At 34.4% G+C, this 18,378-nt stretch overlaps 1 protein-coding gene across 3 annotated transcripts in view; it reads right to left on the minus strand.

Annotated features, from left to right (window-relative positions):
- The window catches only part of SNX29 (sorting nexin 29), a 78,563-nt gene that overhangs the window by 32,885 nt on the left and 27,300 nt on the right, over positions 1-18,378 (minus strand). For all 3 annotated transcript variants that reach the window (XM_031606888.2, XM_090151290.1, XM_090151291.1), the window contains exons 13-18: positions 17,821-17,949; positions 16,378-16,460; positions 8,185-8,291; positions 5,305-5,421; positions 4,178-4,233; positions 2,795-2,876 (exon numbers count right to left, since the gene is read on the minus strand). In XM_031606888.2, coding sequence (XP_031462748.2) covers positions 2,795-2,876; positions 4,178-4,233; positions 5,305-5,421; positions 8,185-8,291; positions 16,378-16,460; positions 17,821-17,949 — 574 coding nt within the window. The remainder of the gene's footprint in view (positions 1-2,794; positions 2,877-4,177; positions 4,234-5,304; positions 5,422-8,184; positions 8,292-16,377; positions 16,461-17,820; positions 17,950-18,378) is intronic.

Raw genomic sequence — 18,378 nt, forward strand, 5'->3', positions numbered from 1 at the left:
TCCATGCCTTTCACGATATGAAAGATTGCTACTGTACTCTAAGCCTTCTCTACCTTTCAGTTTATAAATTCTCCTGTGATCATGAAGTGCCAATAACTGAGTCCTGCATTTAAATGTCCCTCCTGTGAAAGCTTTCTTTATTCCAGAAACATCAACTCCTGATCCAAAACTTCTTCCAAGTTTTATTTCATTCATGTGCCAAAATATTGGATCTCCACCTCTCTGATGTCCTTTATACCCTCCTTTACCCTGTCACCAATTACCAAATAGACTGATACCTTCCCCAAGATTTCTTAGATGCTGATCCAAAAAGTGAAGTTTATCTTCCCCCACTTAACAAGTAAATTTCCTTGTGTTACTCTAGAGAATGACAAAATTGAACTCCATTACACATAACTACCTCATCAGCAGGACTCTCCATCTTCAGATGACTATTCTCAGTGCAAGAGGAAAGAAATCCCTAAATGCCTATTTAACTTTAAAAGCTCTATGCCACAAATGCCAAGGTTTCTTTATCATTATTTATTGCAGTTACTATTTATATACTGCCATTACCTGGACGTTGACCTACTACTGTGAAATGGTGCTATTTCAGAAAACAAATGAAAAAAAAATTTGAAGGGAACATCATAAATGCAATTAAGTGCACAACCAATTTTATCTCTCTTTTTCACTAAAATGATACACTACCTAACAGTTTCAGCATCCACAGCTTACTGATACAAGTAGATGGTTTTTGTTAATTTCAAAGAAAATTCTAGATGGTGCTAAGATGCAAGTGCTTATTATTCTGCTTCTCGCAGCTGTAACTTCATTCTGAGCACAAAATGTAGCTGTTTCTAGATTTTGTCTTTAAATTCTTAAGATTTATAGCCACTAAATGCTGCCAGTTAATTTCTGATACAGGAGTGTGATGCAACCCTGCAAATACAGAGGTCTGCTTAAAATTTCCACATCTAATAAGATTCATTACAAAACATTGCTTGCCATAGGAGTGCACAGTTTTATTTCTGAGATTGTCTGGAAAACTTAATCTTTAACAGAAATTAAAGAAACAATCTGATGGTTGAAACTTTTATTAACAATTAATCTGGAGCTACATTCTATCTACATTCATAACATCTGCTTTTTTTGTTGTTCATTTTGTTTTTAAGGATAGAAAACAAATTTTGAACATGAGATCTGAAACATACTGAATTACTAACATGACAGAAGGAAAGGTTTTGAAATGCCCTTCAGAAAAAGCTTTAAAATCTGCAATAAAATTAAAAACAAATATATATATACACTCCTGATTTAAGAAGTACAAATGCAAAATTGGTATTGATTTTGATGAGATACAGCTACCCAGATTATACTGCTAAGAAGAATAATTTGTAACTCCAGGTTGAGAGATGACAGATAGTCTACCAATCAGTTCATACTTTTCCACATTATTTGACATATCCACCTCTTTTGGTCATTTCCAATCCACATGGTAAGTATTTGGTATTTAATTTTCTGCTAGAAATATATATTGATGAATTAAAAGGGACAGTTCTTTGGTGCATCAGTAATAAATCTGAAATACCAAATCCGACACTGGCTTCTACTCAACATCAACTGAAAGAATGCTCCAGAGATATGTAATTTCTAACCAGCAGAGGTAGACAAGACAGCACAGAAGAGGAGGGAAGATGAAGAAAACCTCTTTAGCTTTTGAATAACAAAAAAGAAATCAATTCATGATTCAAATATATTTAGATTAATTTCATTTGGGAAAGCAGTGGTTGAGGTCCATGCTTTTTGGTGACATTTGGCAGCAACACCTCAGGGTGTGGAGAAGGCTGCAAGGTGACCTGATCAGTAGCTAAAGGGGAGCTACAGGAAAGAAGGTTACAAACTGTTTAGCAGAATCTGTGGTGATAGAACAATGGGAAATGGGTTCAAACTTAAAGATGGTGATTGATGTTAGATATAAGGAAAAGGTCTTTTACAGTGAGAGTGGTGAGGCACTGGAACAGGCTGCCTAGTGTTGCTGTTGATGCCCCATCCCTGGAGATTTTCAAGGCAAGGCTGGATCAGGCCTTAGGCAATCTGATCTTGTTTTGGTGTCCATGTTCAATGCAGAAGAGCTGGATTACATGACCTTCCAATGTCCCTTCCGACTCTAAGAATTCTATGATTCTAACATCCTACTTAAGAGTTTCACAGATAAAATCTAATTTTTAAACAGGCTAAGCATTGTTCCCAGTATCTTTAACTACAGTCATAAACAGCATATCTGAAATTTACACTTATTGAAAACAAATCTCAAACTTCACCTGTTCCAACTGGCACATTTCAGCTTCCTTTATTTATTTGACAACAACTTCTCACAATTAGCAGTCAGTTTTTATGTCCAAGGTTCCTCAAGAACTCAGAAAAATTTGAACTCCAAAATATATTGGAAATGATCTCAATAATATCAACATGCTACAATACTGATACCAAGAATGATGTATTACAAACAGATTTCTCACACAGCTGATACAAAGAATTAATTGCATTTTTATTTTCTGCCATTGGAGAAATAAATGATAAAGCAGCAAAAATAAACTGTATTATAAATAAAAGGACTCTCATTAATGAGCTCAGTCATTTATCTTATTTGTTACTCCCAGTCCTCATCTGTTCATTCCATCCTGATAGCTTGGTGAATACATTCTTCCATTATTTCAACACTGAATCAAATTCCCTGTATGAGTAGCACATGTTTTGTCCACTTCAGTCAGAAACTTTACCTATAGCATCCACGTTAAAAAGAATTACTTACTTGATAAACATGGAATGCATTAGCAGCTTTTCCACGCAGAAACACTGAGGGAATCCAAACATTAATAAGAGCTCGATTTGATCTGAGTAGATAAGAGAAGTACTTTAAACAAGGAAAACAGAGAAACATGTTTATGCATTAAAATTGCAAAGTTCCTGTCATAGTTTAAGCCATCAGCACCATAGTCATTTGTTCAGCCCCCCCCTTCCCAGTGAGACAGGGAAGAGAACAGAAAAAAAGTAAAACTCATGAGTTGAGATAAAACTATTTACTAAGACAGAAAAAAGGAAAATGACAATAGTTATGACTATATATACACACACACACATATATGAATATATACAAGAAGTGATGCACAATTGCTCAATACCCCCTAACAAATGCCCAACTAGCCCCCAGAGCAGTAGAAGAGAGCAAGATGAATTTCTCCCACTCTTCAAAACTCCTTCTACATGATATTATATAGTATAGAATAATCCTTTGGACAGTTCAAGTCAGTTGTCCTAATTCCATTTCTTCCCAGCTCCCTGGGCCTTTCGCTTCATGTAACACTGCTTAGCAGAAACTATGAACACTGGTGTGTTATCAGTGCTGTTTTTCTCCTAGAACCAAAACCAGCATCACACCAGATATCACCACACCACAGAAAAAAATACCATCCCAGATCAAAGAAGCACAGTTCCCCAAAATTAACATAACTGGGAAAAAAAAACTGAAGCTTTTTTTTTTTTTTTAAACAATGTAGTCAACATTTAATTATTAAATTTCAACAAGATCAAAATTTTGGTCCATAACATTCAACAGCAAAGATGTGAGCTCATTAAAAAAACAGAAGAGCATTGGATAGTTACAGAGAAGCCATTTTCATCCACTCCCTTCACAATTAATTTTCAGGTTTCTACACTGTAAAGACACCAGCTACATTATTCATAGAAAGCTATATTCATTCAAAATCACACCACTTTGATAGGTGATGACCTACTGGGTTTTTTTTTGTAGTGCTATTTGTATGCAATGAGATGAGAAGACAAGAAGGATCATCACACTATGAGTCTAGCATCTATTAAAATCAAAACAATAGAAAACAATAACTTCTTGGTACTATTTTAGAATATTAAGTTCTAGGACACTGGATGAACGTTTCAAGAAGATCTTCACGAATCTAAACTTCTTGTTTAACTTTGTTAAACACTATACCAGGGCATGGACTGTACAACTCTCCACAATCTTTTCTTTTTTTCCTTTTTTTTTTTTTTAAAAAAAAAAGAAGCATCACATCTGAGAATTCAGTTTTTTGAAATAACATAGTAAAGGAATTAAATCTATTCACTTGCTTATTTTTCTTTCCCATAAATGCATAAAACATGCATATTAGAAACTTACATTTCAAAGTCTGACAGACTCTGATCTTCAGATGTTTGACTCAAATCTCCAGGGACCTATATTTACATAACAGAAATCACATTTTGATTATTATGCTTTCTACATATAATATTATAAGAAAATTAAAATTCAACTCAAGTTGCAAATCCCAATAAAAACTATTATTAAGAAACAAAAAAATAAGCAATCATGCCACAATAGTTTAAACATATCACACTTGCAAGGTCTTTATGTTGTAATTACTTTGTGAATGAGCAAATCTGGCTTTGCAAAAGGAAGGCATTTGGAATATTTTTTATTTAGAATCTTAGAGACAAATATAATAGATTGAGAGTAAATTGAATTCAGCTGTTAGGAGGCCATTATAGCCACTGTCTTCTGAAAAATACATTAGAAAAAAAATATTAGTGACGCTATCCATTGTTTAATTGACTGAAATTTCATAATCAGTATCTTCATTTTAAAATGTAGTTTGTAAGAAACTTTGATATGGTAAGTCCTCAGCAAATGGGAATTTTCAACCTCTATTGCCATCTCACTAACATCCACCTCTGATGTTGTGGGCTAACATAATAAAATGTGTATTACTTATGGATCAGCCCTCAAATAAGGGATTTTAGCTCATGATGCAAAGAGAGGCATTAAATTAAAGGGAGGAAAAGAAGGTGAGCATAATGACTAAAGAAACAGAATAGAAATATCATATTTTCATAGTTTTTTTTTTAAATGACTGAGCATAATACTGAAAATTTCATTGCCTCTAGGTGCATTATAAAACTTCAGAACAGCAATTGCTGATCGCTGTAGATTTATGGATATAGGTGACCTCATATTTTGAAACCTATCAATTATTTAATGTTGTTTAACCTTTCAAAGAAAGCTCAGTTAAAAAAATTAAAACCCTTATATTTGAATACTTCAAGCAATTTTATTCTCTGAACATATCTGCCTTAGATTCAATACTGTTGAAGAGAACAAAAGTATCAAAAATACCAAATAAGGTACTCTTGGTTGATGTTTCACCAGTTGCTGTTTCTGATAAGCTAATACAGATTTTACTTCAACATCAGTAACAGTTTTGAGCTAAGTCAAGAATGATATTCCTTACTTAATAAACAAACACTTACTGGCCCTCTCAAATCAATTAGCTCCTGTCTCATCTGGGACACAAGAGCTTCTTTAGCCATTAGAGCACGGTGCAGCCTCTCATTAAACTCGATCAATTCCCCATGCATTTCAGCCACCTGAAAAACATAATACAGAGATAAATGTGTCCTAAATTGAAAAAAATTACTCCTTTCAGAACTACTAGACAATGAAGTTGAATGAAAACTTCAATTCTGAGATTATCTATCAATACCCAATGTATCTGGCAAGGGATTTGTCTTGAATGGACAATGGCGCTTATAAGCCTTACAGAAAAGAAATATGAGCCAAGAAGAGTTTGTAGAATTATTTTCAAGACAGAAAAAAGACTCCATTTAGAAAATCCTACTGTTATAATTTACTTGGAAACTTCTTTCTACATTCTCTATAAAAAGGGAATGTTGATGTGGGCCAGAATCATAGACGAAATACCAGATAAGCACTCCTAAGGCGTAACAAGAAAAGCTGCACTTAAGAGGAGAGGTTAAAAAACAGCAACAGGGTGGGCAGGTTGGCCCTGGTAGTGGGCATAGTGGACTACAGTAGGAATACAGTTAAACATCATAATTTTCAGGTTACAGCAACTCTTGCAACATCTCAAAGAGCCATCAAAACTAGGAGAATACAGAGGTTTATAGGGTAACATTAATAGGAGCTGAGTGGAATAGGATAAACCTCAATCCTTTACTTCAGCAATAGCACAGGGACTTTTTTTTGCCAAATCTCTTTAGAGTTCATACTTTTCCTTCTGGAGATAGATTACTCCACTCAGGCTTTCCAGGCTGAGATCACAGAATAACAGAATTGCAGGGGTTGGAAGAAACATCTGGGGATTATTAAGTTCCCTGCTAAATCAGGTTTCTCTACAGTAGGTTGCTCAGGAAGGCATCCAAGCTAGTTTTGAATATGTAGATAAAGCAATAAAATAATTCCAATAATTCTGGGTAAATTATTTTTCAAACTAGCTTAACCACTCATTCCAATTCAAAGTGTCTGGTGTTGCATTTAAGAATATTTAATATGAAGTAATATAGTATTTAAAAGAATATAAGAATATTTAAGAATATAATAAGCTCCTCTCTGATTTATGTTAATATTCACTAAAACTGCAGCTGATATGCTAGAGGAAAGGGATGTTATTCAGAGGATCCTGGACAGGCTAGAGGGGTTGGCCCTTGCCAACCTCATGCAGTTCAACAAGGTTAAGTGCAAGGTCCTGCATCTGGGCCAGGGCAATCCAAAGCACGAATACAAGTCGGGCAGAGAACGGCTTGAGAGCAGCCCCAAGAAGGATTTGGAGATGTCGACTGATGAAAGATTCAACATGAACCAGCAACATGTACCTGCAGCCCAGAAAGTCAAACGTATCCTGGGTTGCATCAAGTGCGACCAGTAGGACGAGGGAGGTGATTCTGCCCTTCTGCTCTGCTCTCATGATACACAGCCAGGAGTATTGCATACATCTCTGGGGCCCCAACACAAGAAGGACACAAAGCTGTTGGAGCAGGTCCAGAGATGGGCCACAGAGATGAACAGAATGCTGGAGCACCTCTTCCACGAGGACAGGTTGAAAGAATTGGGGCTCTTCAGCCTGGAGAAGAGAAGGCTCTGACGAGACCTTATAGTAGCCTTCCAGTACCTGAAGGGGGCCTACAAGGAAGCTGGGGAAGGACTTTTTTTAAAGGCAGGTAGCAGCAGGATGAGGATAAATGTCTTTAAACTTGATGATAGATTTAGACTAAATATTAGAAAGAAATTCTGAGTGTGGTGTGACACTGGAACAGGTTGTCCAGTGATGTTGTGGATGCTCTTGCCCTGGAAGCATTGAAGGCCAGGCTGGATGGGATTCTGAGCAACATGGTATAGAGGGAAGGGGGTTGGAACTAGATGATCTTAAAAGGTCCTTTCCAACCCAAACCATTCTATGATTCTATGATTTATTTCTATAAAAATGTTCAATATTTAATAGGAGATTTGGGTATTAAATGCCATTACTTCCATCTGGGAAGTCATTTTTATTTAAACTTAAGATGAATCCATAATCTTTCTCTCTTTTTTATTTTTACTTTTTTTTTTTTTTTTTTTTTGCAATTAATGAATTTTATGTTACTTTACAGAATTGAATCTTGTATTAGGAAATTTTTCTAACATGATAACATCAACTGAACTGGTAGCTTCCATCAAGAATTTCCATACTACAGTACTCCATAAGCTACACTGTAAAGCTTTATGAAAATTAAACACAATCAGAAAAGATCCAATCAGAAAGCTGTATGAATGTTTAAAAAAAGATTTCATTATGCCCTCAGGAATCTTTAAAGTTCAATTCATAATACAATAAAGCTTGTGAACAACGTACTGTAGCTTATACAATGCCTGAAACCTACTGTCTGACCACTTCATCATCATCAATTATAACCTTAAGAAATTTGCTTAAGGTTTGCTTGCAACCTTAAGAAATCTACATAAAAGCAGTATTTCTTAATGCAGTAGAACAAATCAGTTCAGAATTGACACATGAAATCACTGTTAGGTTGAAAGGTAACATAATTAAACAAGTATGTTTTTTTTTTATTGTAAGCAATATCACATTTTTATACCAATCAACTTTAATACAAAATATGAACATACATCTTTATTGTTTCAATCACGTGAATTGCTTTAAATTAGCTTTGAAGTTGAAAGAATAAACTTGCATTTTAACAACAGAAGTCTGAAAATTAAGCTTTTAATTTTTAGAGCAAAAATAAGAATTTTATTTTAGACTAATGGGGGTAAAAAAGCAAAAGATAGAAAACATTCACAGCTTCAAATGCTATGTTATCATTACTATCACTCAGATGTTGTGCAGCGTACTTTACCTCAATCAATTTTCTTTCATAAGAGCTGGCTAGTTCCTCATTGTTTTCTACTTGCTTTTGCTCTGGAATACTAAGTTCACCATCAGTGCTCCAGATGTTTGGCAAAACTAAAACAAAGAGATACCTCAAATTAAAAACATTAAATTACATAAACATTGATGACAAACTGTTTCAAAGTAGCAGTTCTAAAAGAAACAGTTCTTAGAAGTATCAAAATTGGTTGTAATATTAAACAATATCACAAATACTGCAAAAAAATGCTGCAGGGAACTTTCTTGTATGCACTGTTTAGACAAGTTCTCTAATCTTCACAGGAAAAAAATAAAACCTAGAAGAATCTGGCTATTTTGTAACTACAGCTACATAGATAGCAACTCCAGCTCCTAATAATGCCCTTTGAAAACTAAGCTTATATTTTGTTTTTCTTTTTTGTAATTACTCTCCCAAAACATCATTTCACATTAGTTGCACAGAACTATTCATGCCTCATAGAAATTACAGATAACAGGGCTGAGAAATGACATTTCAAACTTCGTGACATTTCATCCCTTTGCATACAGCAGAATCAGCTGTATTTTATTCCCCACAGTTAGTTGTCTAATTTATTCTCAGAAACCTTCAATAAAGGAGATTTCATGCTTCTGTGCACAATTTATTTGAATGCCAGTATTCTTCTCAGAAAAGGTTTTCTTGATAGTTAATCAAACTTGCTTCACTGCCATTTAAGCCCATTACTTCTCATCCACAGTGAATGAAAACTGCTTTATTCTATTCCACTTCCTAGCTACCACTTACATATTTGAAGATCACTTGAAGGTCTAAGTAAGTCTCCAAATTACACACACTCCAACTCAACTCATGTTCACAGATCATGAATTTCCAGAAAGAAACAAGTCTGCACATGTAAACTAAATAAGTCCTAACAGAAGAGAGGTTTAATAAATGCTTTTATTATTTTCCAAAATCTAGACTCCACAAAAAATCATGATAAAGTATGTAGAAGACACCATAATTCATCTCAATACTGTCTAGCCTGGAAAATGACTTCAGCTTCAAATAAGAATATATAAGAATATATATGCGTGTATATATATATATATGTGTGTGTGTATATATATATATATATATTCAGAAGTCAGTTAGCATTTGAAGTGAATTTTGAAAGCTATTTTAAGATCAATTCTTATAAATCTTGCTTGAAGTTCTTCAAATAGAAACTTCTAAGATCAGCATTTCCTATCAGCATAAAATTTGATTATAGATCTTTCTTAAACAACAATTCTGCGTAAGACTTTCACAAATTGATAAAAGCTGTCTCTGCACAATCAGTATTCCCTTTATGTTTTTACATCTCTCACTTGCAAAAAAAACACAGGAGACTACAGCAATGACATATCATTTTATCATAGCTACTTTTACACTTACTCTACTCAAAGTAAACAAAAACCAAAGGCAGCAAGAAAGCTAATATGACAGGCAAAGACAGAAGAAAGAAAAGGCATAAGAAGCTCAGATCAATTTTACCAAAGAAAAGCGTGCATTACTTCATAACAGAGCTTCTAATTTATCATGGTTTCTTCAAACCAACATTTACTAACTGCAATCGTGTGGCTATTGAGAACAGTGACAATCACAAAGGCTAGTAAATGACTGTTAATCATATGCTATGTTTTCCTTATTTGTCCACTACCAGCACAGAGAGAACCCTAATTTTATCACAGAGTACCTTTTCCACAGATAAATTTGTTAGAACAGTCAGTTAACATGCTCGTTCTCTCAAATTCACTTACTTAGTATCTGGACTGCTTTGCATATAGTCATGTTTCACTTTTATGCTTTGATATAAAAAAATAATCAGAAAGCTATAAGAATCTAAACTAAAATTTTTCAAGTAGCTCGAAGTTTAAGGCAGTATTTTCTTTTATTGTTTACTTTGATTTTCATATTTCTTTTATTTAATAGTCAGAAGTTATTAACAATAAATCAAAACCTTCTGTAATGATCAGAATTCCAATGATTAATGCTTGACTCTTTCTGAAAGCGGTTCTACCAATACACATGTTTATTGGTTCATAAAGGTTACTAGGAATGTCTTCATTAATTTTTAATTAAAGAAGGAGACAAAATGGTGACCTTTTATATGTAAAGTATGCAAAACTGTACAAGAACCTAGCAGTCCTTTATAAGTATCTGATTTCACAAGCTTTAAATTGGCTTTACTTTCAGGTTACTATTTAATCCAGATTGAAACTGAAGTTACTCATTTGTTCAAGCACTGCTCATTAATAGATACCTCCCTGATTTAGATTTTTAACAGTAAGTCTGGTTCACTAGAGACACACAAACATATTCTAGTTCCAGCATCTGGTATTGTCTATAAATGTACAAGAGTGATGGTGCAGTCCTTGCCTGCCCTCCTGCCAGCCCCCCCAAACCAGCCTGGTTGTTATGCCCAAGGCCTCATGGGGAAAATGAGGTGCAAAAGACCTTGCCCTTGGCAGTAATAACAATCAGGGTTTCACTACTAGCACTTAGACACCCAGTTCCACAAAAGCAGTTCTAAGTTGTATGACTGAGTCAGTCAATCATCTTACCCCATAAATAGCAAGCAGTCTGAGAATCCCCCGGACAGTTCTTGCAAGCAGCTGGCTGCACACCCATAATCTCCTCTTGAGTAGGGACATTTCTCACGGTGCACAGAGGTGCACCAGTGACATGGTAGCACCTTGCCAACAGATCCTCAGTAAGTGATTTTTTATTATTCTTAAGCTATACTAGCTTCACTAAGATTTTATTTTAAATTCATCATGCACCCCCTACCCTCCATGTAGCAAATAGTCAAGAATATCTAGCCATTTCAAATCTTGTTAAGTCATTGTTATCGTTATAAATAGATATAAGATAGTAATTTGAACAATCAATACATATCTTTCTGCCTTCCTCTTACAAAGAAAGCGTGCAGTGCTTTTGTCTCCTTCCTCCATGACAAAAAGGAATAATATACTTATTTCTACACAATGATAGTATTTACTCAGTACAGTAACACGTCATTTCATTGTTTGAACCAACTGAAAGTTTATAACACTTGCTCACACTAAAACATGACACACAAATAGAACATCTAGGATTTCTAAAGAACAATTATTATTAGAAGTATATATTTTTTTCATTTTACTTTCTTATTTTAAAGTTTCTGACACTAATGCAGCATAAGTACACTTAGTAAAAGGTCTCACGTAAAATACAACTCTGATAATGTGAACAGCTTTTGATAGATGAAGAAAGAAAGACACCAGATGGCATAGCATAACTCAAGATTAATTTTTTTCCTTCATTAGCCTGTGCTTTCCAAACTATGTTATTCCTTGTTTTCTTGCAAACACAATATTATTTTTGCAAGCTGCTGTCTACATTTTCCAATTTAGACTATTAGACAATTTACTTGGTGCCCTTTTTGAAATTAAGGTTACTATAATTTTTAATTTGAAATTTCTTTATTACCTAAATTTTCCACGATTCTGTCATATCAATTCACTAAATGATAAAAAGTGATCTCTTCATATTTCTTCCATATTTAGCAAACTTCAGAAACAAACTACTAGCAGTAAAGAACTCCCATTGTTCCTGTCATCATTTAAGAAAGTAATAACAACTTTGTGTGGTGAAATCTTAATAGGCTATTCTGTTCACAGCATTTAAAAAGTAGTCATGCATTGAAAATAAAAAGAAGATTTAACTTACGCGATCAGGATATGCGCTTTTCATACTAAAGCACTTCAACATGAGAAATTCTAGGCTATGCTACCTGCACCACAAGGTAGAAAGACCTCACAGGCCATTAACTGCTACCATCATTAACAAGTCCACATGTTCTTCTATAAGAAGGACAAGATACCCAATGACTTTTGTTTTAAAAACTTGAAAAAGATGTGCTATATACTACAAGTTTCTAATTATAGTTTACAATAGTGTTTTATTCTCAGAAATCACCTTTGATTTTAAAACTGATTTTTCCTAAAGTAAAAAAAACTATATACAACCTTCATTAAAAAAAAAAAGGCACAGATGCGATTAAAGCATTTTGGGGTTTTTCTCCTAACACCCGCATATTACAAAACCTTCTCAAGAAGGTTAGTCAATTAGCTTCAAGGGTCTATTTGGATAAGCGAGCACAACACAGGACTCCTTAAATAAACAGAACCTAGAATTATTATATCTCAGCAGGTTTAAAAAGTGGTAGACATTTATACCCTACTGATGGCTGAGAAATCAAGATTACAATTTAATGCTTAAATATCAATAATCAATCTGTTTGGTCTACAGTAATTTTCACTCACTTTGAAAGCTGGTATGCTATTCTGAACTAGACACAGTTCTAAAGTTTGGGAATTATATTTATAAACATATTTTTTAGAAAAAGAGAACATCCAGCAAGTCATCTCAAGGGAAGCTATTACGGTGACTTCTGTTTAGTTTTAGGAATTTATTTGCTACAACTGGAAAGATTAACACAGTGGAAGGGCAAAACATAAATGAAATAGCAAAGGGACCAGCGCAGACAGAGTATTTCAAAGGAAAAGTAAAGGTGCTCACCCACCTCCAAAGACCTAGGCTCACAGAAGGGACTCCACAACAGAGACATCTCCAACCAGAGATCCTTCCACAGTGGCAGTCAGCCCTTAAATGGCATCTAAGAGAGGTGAAGCCAGGCTGCACCCCTCCCAGTCGCAAGACTGAACTGCCTTTACCTGTGCTCCCAGGCCTGACTGGGTCCTTTCCCAGGTGATCAACCAGTGGTTCTGGCCATGACTCAATAGTTTCCAAACACTATTAAAAGCTTTCATCAATAGCATCTGATTTGATTTATTGTATAACTATGTAGATTCGTCTCTATTTGTAGTAAAAAAAAAAAATAATTACTGTAGAAGCTCAAATTATTGAGCCTTTCAGAATAGTTTCACAGAAATTCTAAACATATAGCATTCTAAAACCTGCAGTATATATAGGAAGACTTTAGTTCTGATATCATTTGGAAGATAAATCATCACTGAAATTACTTATTATGATAAAAATGTAGTATTGAAATTAGATGTATGAAACAGTTTAATTATCCCTGATGAGCACAATTTCCTAACACTCCAGAAAAGATTATGGCTGAGTATTTTTTAAGTTTAAACAAATAGAACTCCACTTCCCTGTAAGGCTAAAGGAAAAAAACTTAACCTATGAGTATATGGACTAATACATAAGAAACAGAAAAGAGTTACAACTTAAATGACAAAAGCAGAGAAATCAGAAGTTTCTTCATCCTATTGTTACAAATTGTCACAGTCTAAGAACACAGCAACAAAACAGATCTTGCAAAGGTACTGTTATCCATTAAACACAAACTAATTAAGAACAAGACAAGTGTTATGGTCACTTCAACTTATACTATAATTAGAATTCAAAAATTTGAATTAAGTTATACATTGATGTATGTATTGGAAAGTACAAATAGCTCTTTCTAGTAATGCAAACATTCTTAATTATTAAAGGCAATAGCTGATGAATTAATGCAAGAGATACTGCAAGGTAAGTATGTTGGATAAAATAGTTACTATGCATCATTCTTGATGGAGAGTATAGCAAATCTGCATTCACAAATAACAATCCTACTATCTAGCTATTTCTAGATGGCAGTTTTTAAATCCATCTACCTTCTTAAGACAGTGTGAGTTCTTTCATTGTTGTTATTAGTTGGCAATTTTTTTTTTTTAACATAAACATTCACATATTCTAATCAACAAGCCCTTTTAATCAACTTCTTCATTAAGGAACAAGGGTCAACTTAAGAGTGATTAAAGCAGAAGAAAACAACTAAAAGATGCCTTCTGTAGTCCAGCAATAATCTGAATACAGCATAAGGCCTAAGAGTTCAAGGAAACCACTGAACCTTAAGAAAATAAAATAAAATGGGACAGAAAGATCGCCAAAAGAGAATGGACTTATGTATTGTTCCAAACTAAAGCGAGAGATTCTCAAACTATGTATAAGATCAAAGCAGTGCGTGCAAGATAGCTGTCTCTGAGAAACAGTAATTATAAAGATACATACTTTATGTAAGTACTTTCTTCATTAAGCTTCAGAGCTACCATTTTACTGAGTTTCTAGATGTAATTCTGGTGCTGTAAAAATGTTTCCATATACTCAAATAAAATCTTGTTTTCTGCCGCCACAATTAAAAGAAGGAGCATTTATCACATTGGATGGCAAACAATGAAAACTTCTGGAAGTCTTCAAATTGTGACTGCCAAAAGCCAAATATTTTGAAGAGGAAGCTGGAGATTAGAGAGTAAGTTTTACCTGTCCCAGAAGATGCTTTCCAGCTTGGATCCAATTTGCCAACTCTGTGTGTAAGCCTTTTTCAATATAACCAATTTTTAAAGATACAAAGCTGATTCAGAAGTCCTGTGATCATGATCTCTGAATAAAACATAACACACTAAGTTTCTAACTAGTCTAATGAAGTTTGTTCATATTTGTGTTTTGTTCAGACTATTGTTTATTCAGATGACTGACTTAATATAGGATCTCTGGTCACAAAAGCAAAAAATAACTTGTTTCTTACAGTAGCTTCTTAACACTTTTCTATGTCCACACTATTAAATGCACACTGTTTTCTACTTCTCACAAAGCAGAACTTGTGCTGACTATATTGCACTTCAGCAATCAGTATTTGTATTTTTTCGTCTAAATATATTAGTACTCAGGCATTATTTACATGTGTAAGTACTCTTCTGAGTTAGAAGCCTCAAATTCACATAAATCACCAATGGCAGAAAAAAAAACTCAGTTACACAAAAAAAGAATATGTGAAATTCAGAATGTAATACAAATTAAGCAATGCTCAAGTGACATAGCTCAAATTTATTCTGGTCACTAATAATAAACATTACAGGCAATTATTGTGGGTGGATTAAGTATCCTTTGAACATAAAGCATACATATATTCAGTCTTAGAAATGCTGGTAGTGTTCCATCTCCCTTCAAGAAAATCTGACTCAACCTATCATTCACTAATTTGCACAGTTTAAACAAGGCAGAATACAGTTAGCCAAGGAATTTTTAATTTTTTTTTCCTGAACTCCTCAAGGAAATTGTCAGTATTTAATGAAGGATAATTTCTGCTATTAGAAGAAGCTTAAGAGGTGTTCTTTGTGAACAATTCTTAATATAAACCACTACATTACAGCAGCATCAGAAGTAAAAATCCATTCTTACAAACAACAATCCTTTTAAAGATTAATGGAATTTTTAAAGTACAACTGTGGTTACAAGCCGTTAGGAACACGATTTATGTAGTATTTGTTTATATAGTCATCTGTATGACCATCACACTGACAATTAGAAAAAAAAATTGCCAGTTTCTGAAGAGCCACCTACTTCCTCTCTCAAAACATCTTCTGTAGATGGCAGTCCCACCAGAAGATGACTCAAAATTACTATTCCAAGTCACTTTGTCAGGGACTCTTCTGTCCCCAGTGATCACTGAAGAAAAAGGCAACACTGTCAATTACTTGACTCGTTATCTTTCATATAAACTATCTACTTATTAGAGTCAATGCACCTTAGCAACAACAAAAAAAATATTTGGTCTATACAATCATAGAATGGTTTGGGCTGAAAGGGATCTTTAAGATCATCTTGGTCCTCCCCCGCTCCCACCCTGCTGCAGAAAGGGACACCTCCATCTAGACCACATTGCTCAAAGTCCCATCCAGCACAACCCGGAATGCTTCCAGTGAGGGGACATTCACAACCTTACTGGACAACCTGTCTCACCACCCTCATAGTCTAAACTTACCGTCTTCAAATTTAACGCCATTTACCCTAGTCCTGCCGCAACCTGCCCTTATAAAAAGTCCCTCTGCAGCTTTCCTGAAGGCTCCCTTACCTGCTGCTTATCAATCTGGACTCAAACAGACTGGGTAGCCCGTTATGCACAGAAGTTCATTTCAAGATCAATCAGAAAAAAAAATGCAGATGCATATAAAGAAGACCTATGGCTATTCACTACCTATTCTTCCACTGTAGGTCTTTATACAAGTCTGGGAGCAACCTCCATCATTTGGTTATTAATTATGCCTCCCATAAATTCTGTCTCAATGGCAGAGTCGTGGGCATGGATTTTTTTTTTTCCTTTATCCTTACCTTCCACTGCTTGACCTTCTCTTCTGAGCATCTGGACAGCTCCTACATACTTCTTAAGTTGCACTTTTAGCACTTCATTTTCTCTGTTGATAAAAAGAACAGCATAAGAAAAGATTACTGTTTTCTCAAAATAGAAGACCATTTCAGAGGAAACAAATATACCACCGTGATAATGGGTTTCACTTAGCTTATCATCAAGATAAAAAACCAAAACATTTACACATTAAATAATATGTCAACAGAGAGTACCTGCAAATTTGTTTTCTAGTATACTTATAAGTAACTATGAAACTCTAGATAGATAACACACAGACTACAGAAAACTGAAAAACAGTTTACACACAAAGGTGTACTTTTATTTATGGGAATTTAATTAATAAAGAACTCTTCAGAAGCACATGCAAATACATTTGCTGGACCTCATTATATATGTTGGCCCAATATACATGCTTAAGTTGCTGTTGTGTGCAATATAATTAAGATTTGCAATCCAAAATTAAATTAAGTATCACATTGCTTTCCAGGTTATGCCATTGTTAGCAACTTCCAAAAACAAAAGAATAATCAACTTAGTTGCCTTGATGCTTATATATTATTAGCCACAATTAGGCAGCTGTAGGAAGTTCCATGAATGCATGCAGAAGAACTTCTTCAAGGTAAGGACGATGGCAAACTGTTCCAGTGTTCCCAGAGAGGTTGAAAAATGTTAACATTTATTCACAGCAGTGCTCTCAAGCCAATATAACAAACCCCAAAGACAGTTAGCATATATTAGATTGCAGTAAGCAATCAACAAAAACACAGGAGAACAGAAATTCTTTTTCCCCCCCCAATTCTGAAAAGGTAAATAATTTATAATAGCACTATATATATATATATTTTATGTATATATAAAATAATTGCATCCTAAGAAATTACACTATAATGTTGAAAAACGTCATAGAAAGTCATGCTTTTTGCCATAAATCTGCCTACCTGTATGACATCAATTTGCTAATGGAACAAAAATAAGAGAAAAAGATACTGGTTTTGTTTTGTTTTGTTTTTTTTAAATAATGAGGACTGTTTGTTGCTGGTTTATTTTGTTAATACTGGAAAACAATGGATTGGACTAAATCATGTGTGTCTTTGGAGGTCGGTAGGTTTTTTTTGTATTATTACTCTTTTTCAGTATTTCTTAAATGATGCCCAGTGTGAAAATTATTCGGAATATAAAAATTCTAAGGAGTACTTACATGCTTCCTGCCTCGCAATTAAACACCACAGATACTTTATCCCGTTGTCTTCTGAAATCCCTTAGCAGCACTGCTAGACTCATTATCTAACCACCCAACCTAGCCACTATTTTTGCAGCTTTTATTTCTTACCATTAGTCTCATTCCTATTTTAGAATTACTTTCTAATTGTTGCTATTAGTTTTATGACTGTTTTAATGTTTCTCACCGTGCCAAGGCTTGGACTTTTGTGGCATGTCGCTCTTCCTGTTCTGCTACCTTCTTTCTCCAATTGTCCATTTCCTGCCTCAGTGCTGCAGAATGCTCCATCTCACCATCAAGCAGATTTCTAAGGGATCTGGAAAATGGCAACAGCATCTGTTAGGAAACTAAAGTTACTAATTAGAGGATACTCTACTAATCACAGAGTAGGTTGTTCAAATGATACCATTAATGTAATGTCACCCTAAAATTTCATTATTCAGTGTAAAAAAAAAAATTCAACCAGTTTGATTATATAAAGATATGAAAAGCTGCAAGGAAAAAGTATCCAATCAAAACCAGTTGTAAATGCTTATTATTACATTTGTATTAATCCCATAAAGATGCACGATCTATTACCATATCTACTGTACTACCACACACTCAAAAATGTACTATAATAGAAAATGACTTATAACCTGGTTTCTGTGCTCCAATGAAAGCTCCTACTTCCCAGAAATAATCTAAAAGAAATTTGTTTATTAGTCACAGAAGGAGACAGGTAGGACACTGTCATGCACCTCTG

The sequence above is a fragment of the Phasianus colchicus genome, chromosome 16 (assembly GCF_987193195.1).
Source record: "Phasianus colchicus chromosome 16, bPhaCol1.hap1.1, whole genome shotgun sequence".
In the NCBI taxonomy this organism is placed as follows: Eukaryota; Metazoa; Chordata; class Aves; order Galliformes; family Phasianidae; genus Phasianus; species Phasianus colchicus.